The 14908-nt window shown below is 45.6% G+C and overlaps 2 protein-coding genes across 2 annotated transcripts; one reads left to right on the top strand and one right to left on the bottom strand.

Moving 5' to 3' along the window:
• Nucleotides 1–3115: 3115 nt before the first annotated feature.
• GON7 (GON7 subunit of KEOPS complex) lies at nucleotides 3116–3949 on the bottom strand. Its single transcript, XM_063160078.1, has 2 exons — nucleotides 3706–3949; nucleotides 3116–3608 (listed from the first exon to the last, which is right to left on the bottom strand). The coding sequence occupies exons 1-2, from the start codon at nucleotides 3947–3949 to the stop codon at nucleotides 3478–3480; spliced, it is 375 nt and encodes a 124-aa protein (XP_063016148.1). The 3' UTR covers nucleotides 3116–3477.
• Nucleotides 3950–4118: 169 nt separating this feature from the next.
• Nucleotides 4119–14465, top strand: UBR7 (ubiquitin protein ligase E3 component n-recognin 7). The gene is made up of 11 exons (XM_063160077.1): nucleotides 4119–4298; nucleotides 4472–4605; nucleotides 4742–4802; nucleotides 5894–5989; nucleotides 7087–7140; nucleotides 8319–8424; nucleotides 9476–9660; nucleotides 10192–10323; nucleotides 10707–10869; nucleotides 11641–11702; nucleotides 12492–14465. Exons 1-11 carry the CDS (start codon nucleotides 4134–4136, stop codon nucleotides 12582–12584), a joined length of 1251 nt encoding a protein of 416 aa, XP_063016147.1. The 5' UTR covers nucleotides 4119–4133; the 3' UTR covers nucleotides 12585–14465.
• Nucleotides 14466–14908: the final 443 nt, after the last annotated feature.

The raw sequence follows: 14908 nt of genomic DNA, 5'->3' as shown, positions 1-14908 counted from the left end.
AGCTTGAAGGGGAAAGCAGCAGTGCAGAACTATTAACATAGTGGATACAAATATTAGTGAGAGTAGGAGAAGAGCTAAGTTAGCTCTGCTGGTGCTTCCAGCATTTTTGACACTAGGGGAACATCAACAGGTGGAATCTTACCAACAAGGTAAGTAAAGGAAAGACTATAAAAATGAATGATAAATTGTTTTTTACTGTAGTATTAAAAAGTAGTGAAATAACTTTCAGCTTGATTATTCCGAAAATTTATAAGTATTGTCAAGGCTGATTATCTGAATCACCAAAGACCTGTCTGTAACAGAAAATTACATCATATACAAACTTTTGGGATAATCTAGCTTGAAGTTTTGCAACATTCTGAGCTTTAATGTTCTGCCAACAAAGTGAGTAGATGTAACACGAGGGTGATTAATGATCATCTGTATGCCACTTACCCTAGATTTCTTTTTTTTTCATTTGTGTCACAAGATAAAGCATTGTCAGACTCCTTGAACGTCACTTGAGCAGTCTCAATGTTAGTTTCTTTAGCTGCTTGACCTTTACCTGACAGTCCCTTCCCATCTCAGGGATGTGTCTGCCACAATTGCTACTAAACCTGTCTTTCATTCCTGCCATGGGGGAGCAGGTCCAATGAAGAGCACAACATGAGGCTGCATGGACAGAAGTAAATTACAGTAAAATGTGTTCCTTATGGCATGTTTCTTCCAGCAGCAAAGTAGGACTGCAAACTTGATTCCTTTTTTAAATTAAAAATATGAGGATTGATTTATCCCTGGAACAAAACATTCCAGTTGTTGCAGAATACATATTACCTCTCCTTATTTTCTCTTGCCTGGTCCATTATTTTCTTAAAAGGACACTCTTTAGTTTCTCATACTAGTTTTTTTTAAAAATCCTGATTTTTATGTCACAGTCTTTGATGAGAACCACTTTTCTACAAATGACCTAATGCACAAAAGCAGTTTAATAATTTTATTGTGTAGTTAAATTTTAAGAACTGATTTATCTTAGTTCTCTTTAAAGATGGTGCAGGTTTCTTTGGGAAGAAAGAACATGCTACAGCCATAAGAAGGTGCATCTGCTCAACTCAGCCCTCAGGGCCCATGTCTAGCCCATGTGGCTGGTGCAGAACTGCTCAGGTGTTCACAGTGCTGAGTGCTCACCCAGTCACCAAGTTAAGGCTCATGATGTCCCAGCTCCCAGACTACTGGGTAGTTCACAGAGAACCTGATACTCATGATAGCTTATGGATAAGTTACCTTTGAAGATGGAGTTATGGATGGTAAGATGGTAACTTATGGATAAGTTACCTTTTAGATGGGCTGCCATGGGTGAATGGCATTCAAATCCTTTAATGAAAGTGATGACTGTGGATCCCTCTCCTGGGAGATAGGAAGGGCACTGCACTTTTAGACAATGCCCCAATTACTGGGCATCATGGGATTACCTCCTCTCCCTCAGAGCTATCTTGAGTGCCTTGCATACTTGAGACTTAAAGCTTTTTTTTAACACAGAACATTGCAATCTGTTAAGTTCATGAATTTAGCCTCGAAGTTGCTTGAACCAGCAGTTCAGTTTTTCAAAACAATAACAATAGAGTACGTCATATAATCCCAGTCTTTATGAAGGAGACATGCTTTGGCATTTTTTGTTATGTTTTGTAACTACTAAAAGTAGTTGGTTATCATCTAACCACCAAGAATTTAATATCACATCAGCTCTTTTAATTCCATACAAACACACCAGCATTCTCCCCTTTATTTTAGTGAGGAAATCCATTGAGCTCCCTTGGGCCAGTAAAACCAAGTTCTATCAGTAAGACATACAAAGTGCACTGAGCAGTGCAGATGTGGTGAGCTGAGCTTGTTCTGTGTCCCCTTGAAGGCTGGTTAGGTACAACAGCACTGCCTCTCTCTGAGGTGAAGAATACAGCATCTTTTTTCCTTACCTCCTCTGCCTAAAATTTGGGGCCACAGATAACTGTGGAGCTCTCCAGATGGGGTTAGATGGGGTTCAGAACACAGCTGTAGGGGATTGGGAGGGTAGGGAACCACATCACACTAAAGCTTCTCAAGCCAACACTCAGAAAAATGGAGTCTGTTGAGTCAGGGCACTTTTGCCACAAGCCAACCTACAAGAGATGCATAAGATTCCCTGAAGCTCCAGTGCTCTTTTTGTAATTTCAAAGTTTTGGTAGCTACAAGGACTAGCCAGGATTCTTTAAAGACAGAAATTGAATATTGAGTTTTTGACTCAATGATCATTGGTATTTTCTGGAGTTTAGGTGCAGCATATTCCTGTGTCCAGGCTGACCAAAAAAAAAAGCATCCCATTACTAGAATGTTACCTGCACTTCTGTGCTAAGTTAGGGTCTGTTGCTTTAGACCAAACATTTTCAGTCCATGACATGCCAGTGGAGTGTTTACACAGTTTATAGGTAAAGGCCACAAATTCTTGCCTAATGTTAAATGTTGCTAATCAGCCATTAGACAGTTCATACCATTTCTGGAAGGTTTGTCTGGAGGAAAAGGGAAAACAGGTGTACAACCTGAGTTGGTCTTTTCAGTTCTGCTTCTATCCCATCTGCCAAGAGTATCTTAGAGTATCTGAGTACATAAATGTCAAGGACACATCTACTGGACCTCATTTCTGGCTCTTCCCTGCATTTCAAACGAATGCAGACAATTTTGTCCTCATAAAAGTTCATTTATTTCCACACTTTGTCCTACATATGTAAGTCTCAAGATTTGCTCAAGTCCCGTAATATATAAACAAACTGTGCCCAGAGAACACAAGAAAATGAAAATAACCCCCCAAAGTACTTTTCACAGTATTCATTCAGGCAGTTAAATTCTGCTAGAGAACTCTCAGGCCTTAGGCTCTATAAAATGACTATCAAGGGTGTTTTATACATGTTCACAGAAGCTTCTTGACTGACAGGTGACCAAACCGTGTTGATGATAGGCAAAAATAATCTTGCACGGTAGGACTGTACAGGAACAGGCACAGTCCTATACATGCTTGTTAATTTTGATACTTATAGTGGTCTTATATTGCTTTTTCTCCATACAAACACAAGCTGTCTTTCAAAGATCATATTTGACAAAATAACTCTTTTCAGGTTTTATTGCTTTATTTTAAAAGTGGTGTCACATGAAGAAATACTGTGACTCAAAATAAGTTATTAAAAAACATACCAATCAGAAGATTTGTGAGAAAAGTCTGTACCTGCCAACTAGTTTACAAAAAACTGGCGCCACCATAACACTGGCACCCTGTAAGCAACACGCTGCTCACGCCCAGGCGCATCCTTTGGGAAAAGCTTCCGTATTAAAGCAGTGTCGGGATGGGCATTTCGCATTTAAACGGGAGCAGCAGCGCGGCGGGAGCGGCTCCGTGCAGCGGGCCCGGGACACTTACAGTCGGTACAGTCGGTACAGCCTGTCCGGGCGCAGGCCCGGCCTCCAGCGCCGCCCTCACGGCTGCTGCACCTTCGTCCGCTTCACGGGAGGGTCATCGCCGCTCGCCGCCGCGTCCACGTTGTTTTCGTCTTCGCCTTCATCCTCCTCCTCGTCATCGTAGTCGTCGTCGTCATCCCCGCCAGCACCTGCCGGAGTTGGGGCGGGCGCGGGTGAACGGTGCGGGGCGCGGGCGGCGCCCCGGGGCCGGCGGAGCCCCCTCGGCGCGCCCCCCCCGCCACTCACCGCGCCGCGCGCCGCCCGCAGCCGCCCGCTCCTCCTGCACCAGCGGCGCCAGCAGCTCCACCACCCGCTCCTGCAGCTCGCTCAGGGCCGCCCGCAGCCCGCGCAGCTGGGCGGCCTCGCCCTCCGCCGCCGCCGGGTACGGCACCCGCACCGTCCGCGTCCGCCCGTCGCGGCCCCGCAGCTCCGCCACCAGATCGCGCCCCGGGCCCGGCTCGGGCTCCGTTTCGGCCGCCAGCTCCGCCATCACCGCCCGCCGCTCATGTGCCCGCCCCGCCGGTCACGTGCGGGCCGCCCCGCCCCGCCGTGACACGCCGCCCACGGTCACGTGGGGCGCGCGCCATTCCGCTTCCGCTGTGGCGCCCCCTGGCGCCTCCTCGGGCCCGCGTTTCCCGCCTCGCTTCGCGCTCCTCGGCCTTCGCGTCCCGGCGATGGAGGCGGCGGCTCCGGAGGGCGCCGAGCCGGGGAGCGGCGGGAGCGGCGCGGAGGAACCCGTGGTGTCCCTGGCGGAGGTGCTGGCGGAGAACGAGGAGCTGGAGAAGGAAGCGCGGGCCGTGCTGGGGGGCAGCGACCACGAGCGCTGCAGTTACTCACAGGTGGGGGCGGGGCCGGGGGCCTCGGGGCGCGGGGGCGGGGCCTGGGCCCGGGGCGTGACCAGGGGCGTGCCCGAGGGGCGGGGCCGGGCGGGGCAGGGCAGGGCAGCCCCCCCCGCCTCAGCGCCCCTCACGCTCGGTCCGTCGGTCTGTCTGTCGGTCGGTGTCTCCCGCAGGGCGCGGTGAAGCGGCAGGCCCTCTACGCCTGCAGCACCTGCACACCGCCCGGCGCCGAGCCCGCGGGGATCTGCCTGGCCTGCAGCTACGAGTGCCACGGCACCCACCGCCTCTTCGAGCTCTACACCAAGAGGTACGGGCGGGGGGGCGGGAGCGGCCGTGTAGGAGCCTCGTGGCTCCTGATAAACTGCTGGGGATTGTTCAGAATACGAAACCCAGCGTGTTCTCACTTCATATAAACCCTGAAACGCCACGTTTTTCTCTCTCAGGAATTTCCGCTGTGACTGTGGAAATAGCAAGTTCAAAAATCTGCAGTGCAAGTTACTCCCGGTAAGTTTCAGACAGGTTTCAGGCATTCGGAGTCAAAATAACAGTCCTGGGTGGGTGGTGCCTTGCCTCAGCCAGTGCTGATTCATGCCGTGCCTCCAGTCTTCCCAGGAAGTTAGAAAATGTGGGAATATTACAGCAAAGAGTAAAACTGTTGAGGGACCGAAGGGAAATGCTGGGAGCAGAAGGAACATTTGGTCCTTGCCGTCCATGAGGGCAGCAGTTCTGCATCCATGGCCAGCACACCTCCAGGAGCAGGTTGTGGTGTTTCTGCATTGACACATCTCATTAGCTTTAAGCTGTTTCAGAATAACCTTTTGGGATGCAATTTCGCAGTTGCAATAAGAAATTTTAAGGCTGTGCTGCTGTCAGAGGGACAATTCCCTTTCCTTCTTTGTGATGGCATTAGTGCCCTAATAGTTTGTCACCAGAGCTTACTGATGGGATGTCTCTTTACTGTATTAAGCTGCCTCTACTTTTCTCCTTGGTGGGCATTTTGAACTTTTCAATTAACTGCAGTCTCAATCTTCTGTGAGGCAGCAACAGGATGCTGCTTGGTTTGCTTGCACTGGTGCTCCCAGGATAATAGCTGCTCAAACATTGAAACAAACAGTGGTTTTGTGTATGCCTGTTTTGTGCTGGGAGAATTGAATTAGATCCAGAGCTAGTCAGCAAAGTCACGGTGCAGTGATCCCTACAGACACCTGTGACAGTTTAAGATGTTACCATTTCTCACTTGAGTCAATGAAATGGATCACATGGTTGTTCCTTCTGCTTCAGTTCAGTGAAAATTCAGTTGTACAGGTTAAGTGAGCTTCAGCATCTGTCCATTAATCTGTCTGACACCGTGGTTGCCATTTGCTACAAGGGTGAGCAGACTGTTTTCCTCTTTAGTTTTGAACTTTAGCATTCCTCATGTGCCCTATCTGCTGCTCAGTGTAAAGCAGAGGTGTCTGGAGAATATATTTCTTTTTGTATATTCAGGCTGCTGACAATAATGATGGTTTTAGGAATTAAAAGGGAACAGAAATGGTTGTCTTTTGTCATTTACTGTCTTTAGTTTGTCTTTTGAAACTTTTTCTCTTTGCTCCTAGGAAAAGGGTAAGGTGAATTCAGGAAATAAATATAATGACAACTTCTATGGATTGTACTGTACATGCAAAAGACCTTACCCTGATCCTGAAGATGAGGTAAGAAATACAAAATCCAGTAGCAATCATATATAGATGGTGTTTATGGTAGATACTGTGCAAAGGGTGATCCCTGAGCTACTTTTCAAGGAAGATCCCACTTCAAGAAATCTTATGTTCCACATTGGTTTTCATGTGTCATGTGAAGTAATGACTTGAAATTTTTTTTTTAATAGTAAAGTATGTTTATGCCTTAGAGACAGATGAGGAGGACAAGTCATCATTTGGACAAAATGGTGCTGCAGTTCCCTGAAGTTGCACAGTTCCCCTAGGGAACAGGGTTATCATAACCTTGAGAAATGTGGCCTAGTGCAGAATAAATGCATTTCATGTGTTAGGAGAGATCAGAATGTGCTTCCCTGTGCCTGCAGCACTGCTCTGGCAAGGCTTCTGGGATGGAGACAGTCTGTCCTGTCCTGTAGCACTAGCTACAGTCCCAGGTGGTAGCCAGAACACTTTTTTGTCTCTCTGAAACACTAAAACACAGCACTGCATTTGGTGTGCATGCTGTTGTTTGCAGTCACAGGAATCAGGTGTCCTAAAGAACACAGAAGGCACGAGTCCACAAGTCTTTCAAATACCAAAAAAACCCCATTTTATAAGCTCCCCCTCTCTCAAGTTCAGAGGCAGCTAAAAACATTTCTGAAGAAATAATTAATAGTTGTTTAATAACAAAGCATTTCATACTGTCCTGTGTGGTGTCCAGTTAAGTTTGATTCTGGCATCTTTCACAGACTTGATGACAGTGTGAATATCAGTATCTTTCTTCTGCTGAGCTGCCCATGCATTTCTGTTTATAGGATGAAGGATACCAGTAGTGTATTAACTTTTATCACCTTTCTGTGAGAAAGTCTTGCCCTGCTGGGAAGACTGGTTTTGTAGTAATAAATGGGATTTCACAGCCTCAGTCATGGGAGAGATGACATGTGCTGAACCTGAGGGGAGCAAACTGGCCAACAAAGCACTAACTACTTACTAATGGGAGCTCCCTGTGAGGGGTGAAGAGGGAAATGCAATCCACTGAGCAGGATTTGCATGGTACTGGTGAGAGATTCTGGAGGTTGCTATTAATGCTAATAACATGAATGTTCATCTAGATTCCAGATGAGATGATCCAGTGCATAGTTTGTGAAGACTGGTTCCATGGAAGGGTAAGGAAACTATAAATAGCAGAACTGCCGTTTGCACAGGATGGAGTTGGTGTTTAGGTTTGTATGGTGATTCTTACCTGGGAGGTGTGCTGTACTCCTCAAAGGAGATTATTACAGGAGCTGCAAGGCATTTGTTTACAGCTCATGTAAAGGAGCATTGAAAGTCTACTCTTGCACTGCTGTCCACTCCAGTTAAAACATACTGGGAAGAGTCCTACCTCTTTGAAAGTTACCACTGCAGAATAAAGCAATAACTTTATAACTGTCTCCTTAATTAGAAAACTGTTGGGAGAGTAGCTAAGAATTAGAAAAATACAAGGCCGTGGCTAATTCCAAGTCCTGCACCTGCAAGATAGCGTGTCCTTGGGCCCAGCTGGAGTATGATAACAAACAGTGAAAGAGACATGAGAAAAGGGAGATGTAACCCCTGAGGAATGGGGAAGAGCTGATGTTGTGGTGTGGCCAATGGACGGTGTAAATTACAGCATATTCATGAGCTTATTATTTGCTGTGTAAGTGTCTGATGCTCTCTTCAACAAACGGAGCTTGCTGATCTCATTGAGCGTCCCAAGTTTTCCCTGCACCCGACAAATGGCTCATCCCCGACAAATAGCTCTTCCTGCAACAGAAAACTCTCATCAGCATAGTTGGTGAGGAAAAGATTCTTACTGAGGCACATCATTATCAACTATGTGAATAGTTTTTCCTTCAAAAGAATGTCTTTTAAACTCTTCATTCCTTCAAGTAGCAAGGAACAGACTGTGCTGTTCATTCTTGATTCCAGACTTTAGGGAAGTCTTTTGAAAGTAGCCAAGCACTGTAGTGGGTGCCCTACTTAATGGGTAAGCATTAAGGATTCAGCCTCTTGTGCCTTGAGGAGCACAAGTGAAATTCCATGCTTGAAGTTGCAGGATCAAAGAGTAAAAAAAATATGATTGGCTTCAATGATGGGTTCTTGTAGATAAACTTCTTTTGTATTAAGTGTATGAATGAAGAGTGTTGTGCTGCATACTGTGAGCTTTGCAGGAATGCTTTTTCAGAAGAAAGCCACTAAGTGCTTCTAATTGCCCAAATAATTCTCATCAATTTATGGACAACTTTGGGACTGAATTCTCCTCAAGTTCAGTATGTGATCAATATAGATGTTTCACTTCTGTGTGCTCACTGCTTTCTGACAGCATCTTGGTGCAATTCCCCCTGAAAGTGGAGACTTCCATGAAATGGTGTGCCAGGCCTGCATGAAACGTTGCCATTTCCTATGGGCTTATGCATCCCAATTAGCAGGTAAAGAAAGTCAAGAGATCTGAGCCAGTATTTTGTAAGCATGTATTTCTCATACATGGTTGGTTAATGACATAATACTGGTTTTACGTGGTTGGAAAAATAATATTAATTGTCTTGGGCAATCACCTTCAGCAGTGGAACATGAGGGGTGGCAGTTACTTGTGAAAAAAAAAATAAAAAGCCGTTTTCATTCTTAAATCTTGATTCAGTGCTGCTTGCTTCTAGTTACTTTATCAAAGATGTCTAGCACAAAATGTGTGAAGATTTAATACTTGGGTCCAGGAATTTAATTTCTAAACTGATCAAAGAACTGAAGAGCCATCCTAAGGGAAGCAGTGAGACAAACACTTCTTACAGATGCTCTGAGCAGCAAAGAGTGAATGATAGAGTGCCCTGGAATGGATATGTTTAACATTAATCTGGGTAGGGCTGGGGCTGTGCTCAGGACACACGTTCCCTGTGGTCACACCAGCTCTCTGGACTTAAAATAATGGATGACTTGAATTCTGTAGAAAGAATTAATTTCTCACAGTGTCCTAAAATTACTGCTTCTGTCAGCTGCTGATAGATTCCTTATGTGCCCAAAATTTCACTGGTATTTTCAAGGATGGCTACCTGGAGTTCTTTTCCTTCTAATGTAAATGGTACAGAACAGGATGTTTGTCTGGTTTTCGTTTTCCTCCTTCTAACCAGCTTTGTCACAGGGCCCATACTTGAATCGCATCAAACAGAAACTTGTTTTAAATAAACAAGAGATTAGTTTAGTTGATCTGTGGTGGTGTTTTTGAGGTGTGTTTGGAGAAAATTAAAAACTCCAACCCAGTCACGTGACAAAAAAGCACATGACAGTTACTGACACTGTGATAGCTTGCAAGGGGTGTCAAGAAGGACAAACATTGTAGTGAAGAGCTCTGAAATACCCTCTTCCCTCTCCTAGGGCTTAGATTTTGGGAAGCAGAGTGTTTTAGAATAGGAGAAGCAGAGACAATGCCTGTAGTGACCTGTACTTTTTCTGGCACACTATTTTTATTAATGGGTATCTATCTTCCAGTTCCTCCTTTGACCAAAGCGAGCTCCCTTGAAGATGAAGGGATTGTCCTGAAGGTAGAGGAAAGTGAAGAGCAGAAGAAAGAAATAAAAAAAGAAGGTGGAGTGGAACACCATGACACAAAGGAGGAAAAGCAATTGGAACAATTTAGTGAACCATCCACTAGCTCTGGGTCTGCCTGTCCTGAGGTAAAATGTGCCTTCTGCTCTCACCTGCACATCCTCATGCTGCTGACAGTTGAAGGGAAGCCCACCTCAGTCTGTGCAGGCTCAGGGAAGGGTGTTCAGTCTGTTCCCATGCTCCTCTTCAGTCCTGCAGTCTCTGTGGAGCACAGTGTGAGCTGTGGGGCAGGGCTGTTGACAGGTGTAGTGTCTGTTTGCAGATGGGCTGCATCTGTCCCTTCTCAGCCACCTGCCCAGTACACTGAGGTGACTTCTGTTTGTTCCAGGATGTGGTGTAACTGCACTTGCATGATGGTCCAGCTCTGAGTTCTTAAATACTTACAGTTATTGCAGAAAATTTATACAGAAATTTCCCGTGGAAATTGCTGAAACCACATCAGAATTCTCATGTGGATAGTAATATAGTAATATATTGTTTATAAAAATAAATGTTTGAGACAAAAGAAAATTCTTGCCTAAGGAGAAGGACATGCCAAAAAGAACAGGGTCTCTTTGAAGTGATATTATGGAGTACTGAACACTCTCCTTTTATTTCAGGTAGTTACTAAGAGTGAGGAGCCCATCTGCAAGCTGAAAGAGCTCCAAAGCAAGCCATTTGTAAAAAAAGATACTGCCACCTTTTGGCCATCCAACTGGAGGAGCAAATTATGCACTTGTGAAGACTGCTTGGTATGCATGTTCTCTTCATATGTATGTATGTTTGGTATGTATGTTCTCTTCATATGTATGTATGTTTGGTATGTATGTTCTCTTCATTACCGTCACACATGTGGGACAGGCAGGGAGGAGCTCCCACACCATCACTGAGGAGAAGCTTTAGGTAAAATCTGTGTGAATGTTCTTAATGCTGAAACCTCCCTTCATTCCACCTAAAGATTCACATTGAATCCTGTGGGATTAATATAGCAGGAAAGGGCTTCTAAATGTTTGTATTTTCTTTGCTGCTTTAATCCAGTGTTGACTGGAAGTTGTTAAGAGGAGATTCTGAAACACTGGGGGAGAGCACCTCCATCTGAGAAGTTTTGTCACATCAATTTTACTTCATTCTCCAGAAAATGTATTCAGAGCTTGAAGTCCAGTTCCTGACAGATGAATGTGACACTGTCTTGGCCTATGAAAATAAAGGTACCAGTGACCAAGAGACAGAGAGGAGAGATCCTTTAATGGACACCCTTAACAGCATGAACAGAGTGCAGCAAGTGGAACTCATCTGTGGTAAATACAACTTCATTTTTAGAGTCTCTCTTAACACATTTTACCTGAGCAGTTTGCAGAGATTGATGTATAGTGTGTAGTGTCAAATTATTTTTGAAGTTACATGCAGACAGCTGTATGACAGGTTGTACACCTCAGTCAGGATTGGTCCTCTCTGGCCCATCATTACAACTTTAATTTGCAGTGAGACACTGCATGGTGTATGAACTTTCATCCTGTTTAACATCTTAGGTACTGTGATGATAGTGATTTATTATGATGTGAATATTTAAACATTAATTTGAACTTCTTCTGTCTGGCTGATTTATCTTACCCTGTTCTGTTGTTTGGCAATCTCCTGTTGGCTGGGAGTGCCAGCCAGGTGTGCCCTGTGGCTCTGCTGCAGAGCACAGTGACAAGGCAGTGCTGAGGTGTTTTACACCTGGAGCTGTTTCTCTGCTCCAGCCAGGGCTCTGCACTCCGGCAAGGACAGTGTCACAGTGTCACAGTGTCCCAGTCCCCACTTGCAGGCTGGGCCTTCCCACCACGCTCCACACGTGCTTGTGTGGGGGAAGCTGGGAGCAGGGCCAGTCTGTTGGTTACCTGTACTGATTCACTCACTGATCTCTGAAATCAACCCCAACAGACACTCACACTGCATAGGTTAGTCTCATAAATTGTTAGGCTTCTCATGTTTACATTATTGTTATTTATAATCTAATTCAAACCTAGATTTGTCTGAAGTAAACCTAACAAATACTGTTGCTTTCTTTCCTTTGTTTTGCCATCCAGAATACAATGATTTGAAGACAGAACTGACTGACTATCTCAGGAGGTTTGCAGATGAGGGCACGGTAAGGTGCAACTTCCAGAATTTGTTTGCCAGAAAATGTGTTTTAAAGAACTGCTGAGGGCTGGGTGGTGAATACCATGATGTTCTGTTGTAATGTTTTTTCTTGTCTCTTGGAGTTGCTGGTACTACAGTAGAAATCTGAAATCCCTTATTTCATTCAAGTTTGACAATTCCTTAATGACATTGTTGAGAGATAATGGGAACTTTACAGAAATCTGTCTGCAAGGTAGTGAGAGCAATTCTTACATTAAAATCAAACTTCTGTTGCTCTAGGTAAGATATTCAGGAAGACAAGGTCTTAAATTTTCTGTTTTTTCTTAGATTGACTCCAAACCCTTAGAAGAATAAGGACTGACCATGATTGTCAGTCTTGTCAGTTGTTTTCCTGCAGGAATTTGCATGCCATCATTAAGTATCACTTGCATTTTGTTGGCTGACTTGCTGTATTGCCATTCTTAGTTACATTGGAATGACCTGAAGCAAGCTAGTGAAAATCTTGCTTTGTGTTAAATTTTCTGATGATAAAAGCAAGAGGTCAAAGTCATTAAAATGCCATTGGGAGCTTTGGTCCATGTCTTTGTTCTGCCTTTGGGAAGCTCATTTCCCTCTTTGTATTACCTACAATAGAATTTGGGCATTAATCCTCTCCTTCAGTGCAACAGGAAAGCTGTACCAGAGAAATTTCAGGGTATTGGTTTTTCTGTGCTTTGTGTATTATGTGTGGAGATAAAACAGGATCCTTTAATTAAGCTCTTCCACCACAACTTGGGTTTCATGCTGCTTCTCCTAGGTGGTTAAAAGAGAAGACATTCAGCACTTCTTTGAAGAATTTCAGTCTCGGAAAAGGCGACGGACTAACAGGATGCAGTACTACTGTAGTTAGACTGAGAGGGTTTGGGTCTGAAAGGACAACTGGCTAAACAATGTTCACTGGCAAACAGAAAAAGCATCTTCAGTTTTTGGCTTCTCATCAAAATCCAGCTGTCCAAGAAACATCATCATTTTGTCTAATACGTCCTTCATTTGTAGCACCTAAAACATGTTCTTAACAAATCCTTACATTGCGCTTAGAGGGATTTCAGTACCGATGGACTTGGCATTCCCGGGAGAGCCGGCCGTGTCTCCCGGGGAGGAGGGCGGGACGGGAGCAGCGTGTGCTGCACTCCCCTGTTCCTGCCGGGCTGGAGCCGAGCTGTGCTGAACCTGCCCCGCCCTGCCCGCGCTCCCCGCTCTCCTGCCGCAATGGCGCTGCCTCCTGCCCCGGGGCTGCAGCCATTCCGGTGAGCCCCGGCGCCAGGAGCTGCCTGTCCCTGTGCCTGTCCCTGTCCCTGTGCCTGTCCCTGCCCTGCCGCGGCCCCCCGGGGCTGGCCGGGCCGGGCTGAGCCAGCGCTGCTGCCTGCCCGGGCTGCTTGCAAATGGGGAAGCAGAGCTTAGGATTGATGCAACACAGTGTTCTGTCTGGTTTGATACATTAAAAATACTTATTTCTAGTATTGGGCAGGGATGATTTCTATGGTAAAAAAAAAATTCAGATGATCTTAATTTGCTCATCAGAACAAAAACAAGAACTAGGAGGAGGTACTAAATTACAAACTAAGCATGGGGGGGTTTGTTATATGCTTTGATTTTAAAAACTAGCCTACAGCAAATTCTTCTACTTTATAAATGTTGCTGAAAACACTGCAGCATCCTGGTATTTTGCTACAATATGGAATGTTCTTTTTATAACCACTGTGATAATCATGGGACAGGAGATGTTTCACTGACTTTTAAGACTATACGTAGCTGCAATTAAAAATTAAGATTTTGTAAGTTTGGATCCTAATGTAGTTAGACCCCAAAACCTACATTAAATTTCTAGTTTTTGAGGATTTCTATATCATGGGGTACTATTCTGCCTTTCCATGTTAATGGTTTTTGAAAAGCAAAGGTAGACTTTATCATTCTCACTATTAACTGTTTCTGACCATTTTATTTACAAACAGTAGTTTAGCATAGATGCTCAGCTGAGCAGCTTCATAGAACACAGACTATGCTGAGTTGGAAGGGACCCAGCAGGATCATCACATCCAACTCCCTGCCCTGCCTAGAACACCCCAAGAGTCACACCATGTGCCTGAGAGCATTGTCCCAACTCTTCTTGAACTCTGTCAGGCTGGTGCTGTGACCGCTGCCCTGGGAAGCCTGCTCAGTGCCCAACCACCCTCTGGGTGAAGAACCTTTCTCTGATATCCAACCTAAACTGCCCCTGGCACAAGTTCAGGCCATTCCCTCAGTCCTGGCACCACAGGGAGGAGATCAGTGTCTGTCCCTCCGCTGCCCCTCACAGGAAGCTCCAACTGCAGTGGGGTCTGCCCTCAGTGCCCCCCAGGCTGACCAGACCAAGTGCCCTCAGCCCCTCTTCACAGGGCTTCCCCTCAAGGCCCTTCACCTTGGTCATTGCCCTCCTTTGGACACTCTCTGACAGCTTTGTGTCTATTTTATATTGTGGCACCCAGAACTGCCCCAGCTCAGAGCAGAGCAGGACAATCCCCTCCCTGGCCTGGCTGGGGGTGCTGGGCCTGATGCCCCAGGACATGGGTGGCCCTGCTGGCTGCCAGGGCACTGCTGACTCATGCTCAATGTGTCATCGACCCCCAGGGCCCTTTCCTGTTTGCTTTTACATTTAACTCTGGGTATTGTACATGCTCTTTTTTTGGTAGCAACTGTTACAGGAGCTGTAACTGCACATCTAACTACAATATATAAAGATTAAAATAACTTTCCACTGTGTACTGTCTTGCTTTCTCTCAGTGCTGCTGTAGTGTTACATCCTTGAACCAGGCAGACAGGGAGCCCAGTGATGAGCTGTTAGCCAAGCCACCAAGGTGCACAATGGGGCTAATCAAACCCAGGATTTCTAGACCTTTGTTTCTACCTGACCCAGGTGTGAAACAAGGGATGGCAGCCTGCTGGCAAGTACAGTTTAGAGCAGGACAGGGTCATGTTTCCTCTGTGCTGCAGTTTCTGTAACTCAGTGGGGGAGAGGGTACCCAAAGGCAGTTGTGTCTTCCACAGGAAAGGCCCCAGTGATCACAGAAATGCTTTATGGCCTGGTGCCAGCCTTGCTGTAGTTAAGAAAATACAGCACTGATGGAAGGAGTGAGTTCAAATGTAGAATTCCTGTGGCTCCAGGTGCAGAGCACAGGGCCAGATGAGCACTGTCCA

Source organism: Melospiza melodia, chromosome 6, assembly GCF_035770615.1.
Source record: "Melospiza melodia melodia isolate bMelMel2 chromosome 6, bMelMel2.pri, whole genome shotgun sequence".
Classification (NCBI taxonomy): domain Eukaryota; kingdom Metazoa; phylum Chordata; class Aves; order Passeriformes; family Passerellidae; genus Melospiza; species Melospiza melodia.
The sequence above is the reverse complement of the archived record's forward strand: the minus strand, read 5'-3'. Positions and strand labels throughout refer to the sequence as shown.

Excerpts from the sequence above, each read along its gene's own strand:
- GON7 (XM_063160078.1), bottom strand. The coding sequence starts at position 3,949 with ATGGCGGAGCTGGCGGCCGAAACGGAGCCCGAGCCGGGCCCGGGGCGC. Across the intron at positions 3,609-3,705 it reads TGCGGGCGGCGCGCGGCGCG|GTGCTGGCGGGGATGACGAC; the intron begins GTGAGTGGCGGG and ends CAACTCCGGCAG.
- UBR7 (XM_063160077.1), top strand. The coding sequence starts at position 4,134 with ATGGAGGCGGCGGCTCCGGAGGGCGCCGAGCCGGGGAGCGGCGGGAGC. Across the intron at positions 4,803-5,893 it reads TGCAGTGCAAGTTACTCCCG|GAAAAGGGTAAGGTGAATTC; the intron begins GTAAGTTTCAGA and ends CTTTGCTCCTAG. Across the intron at positions 10,324-10,706 it reads GCACTTGTGAAGACTGCTTG|AAAATGTATTCAGAGCTTGA; the intron begins GTATGCATGTTC and ends TTCATTCTCCAG.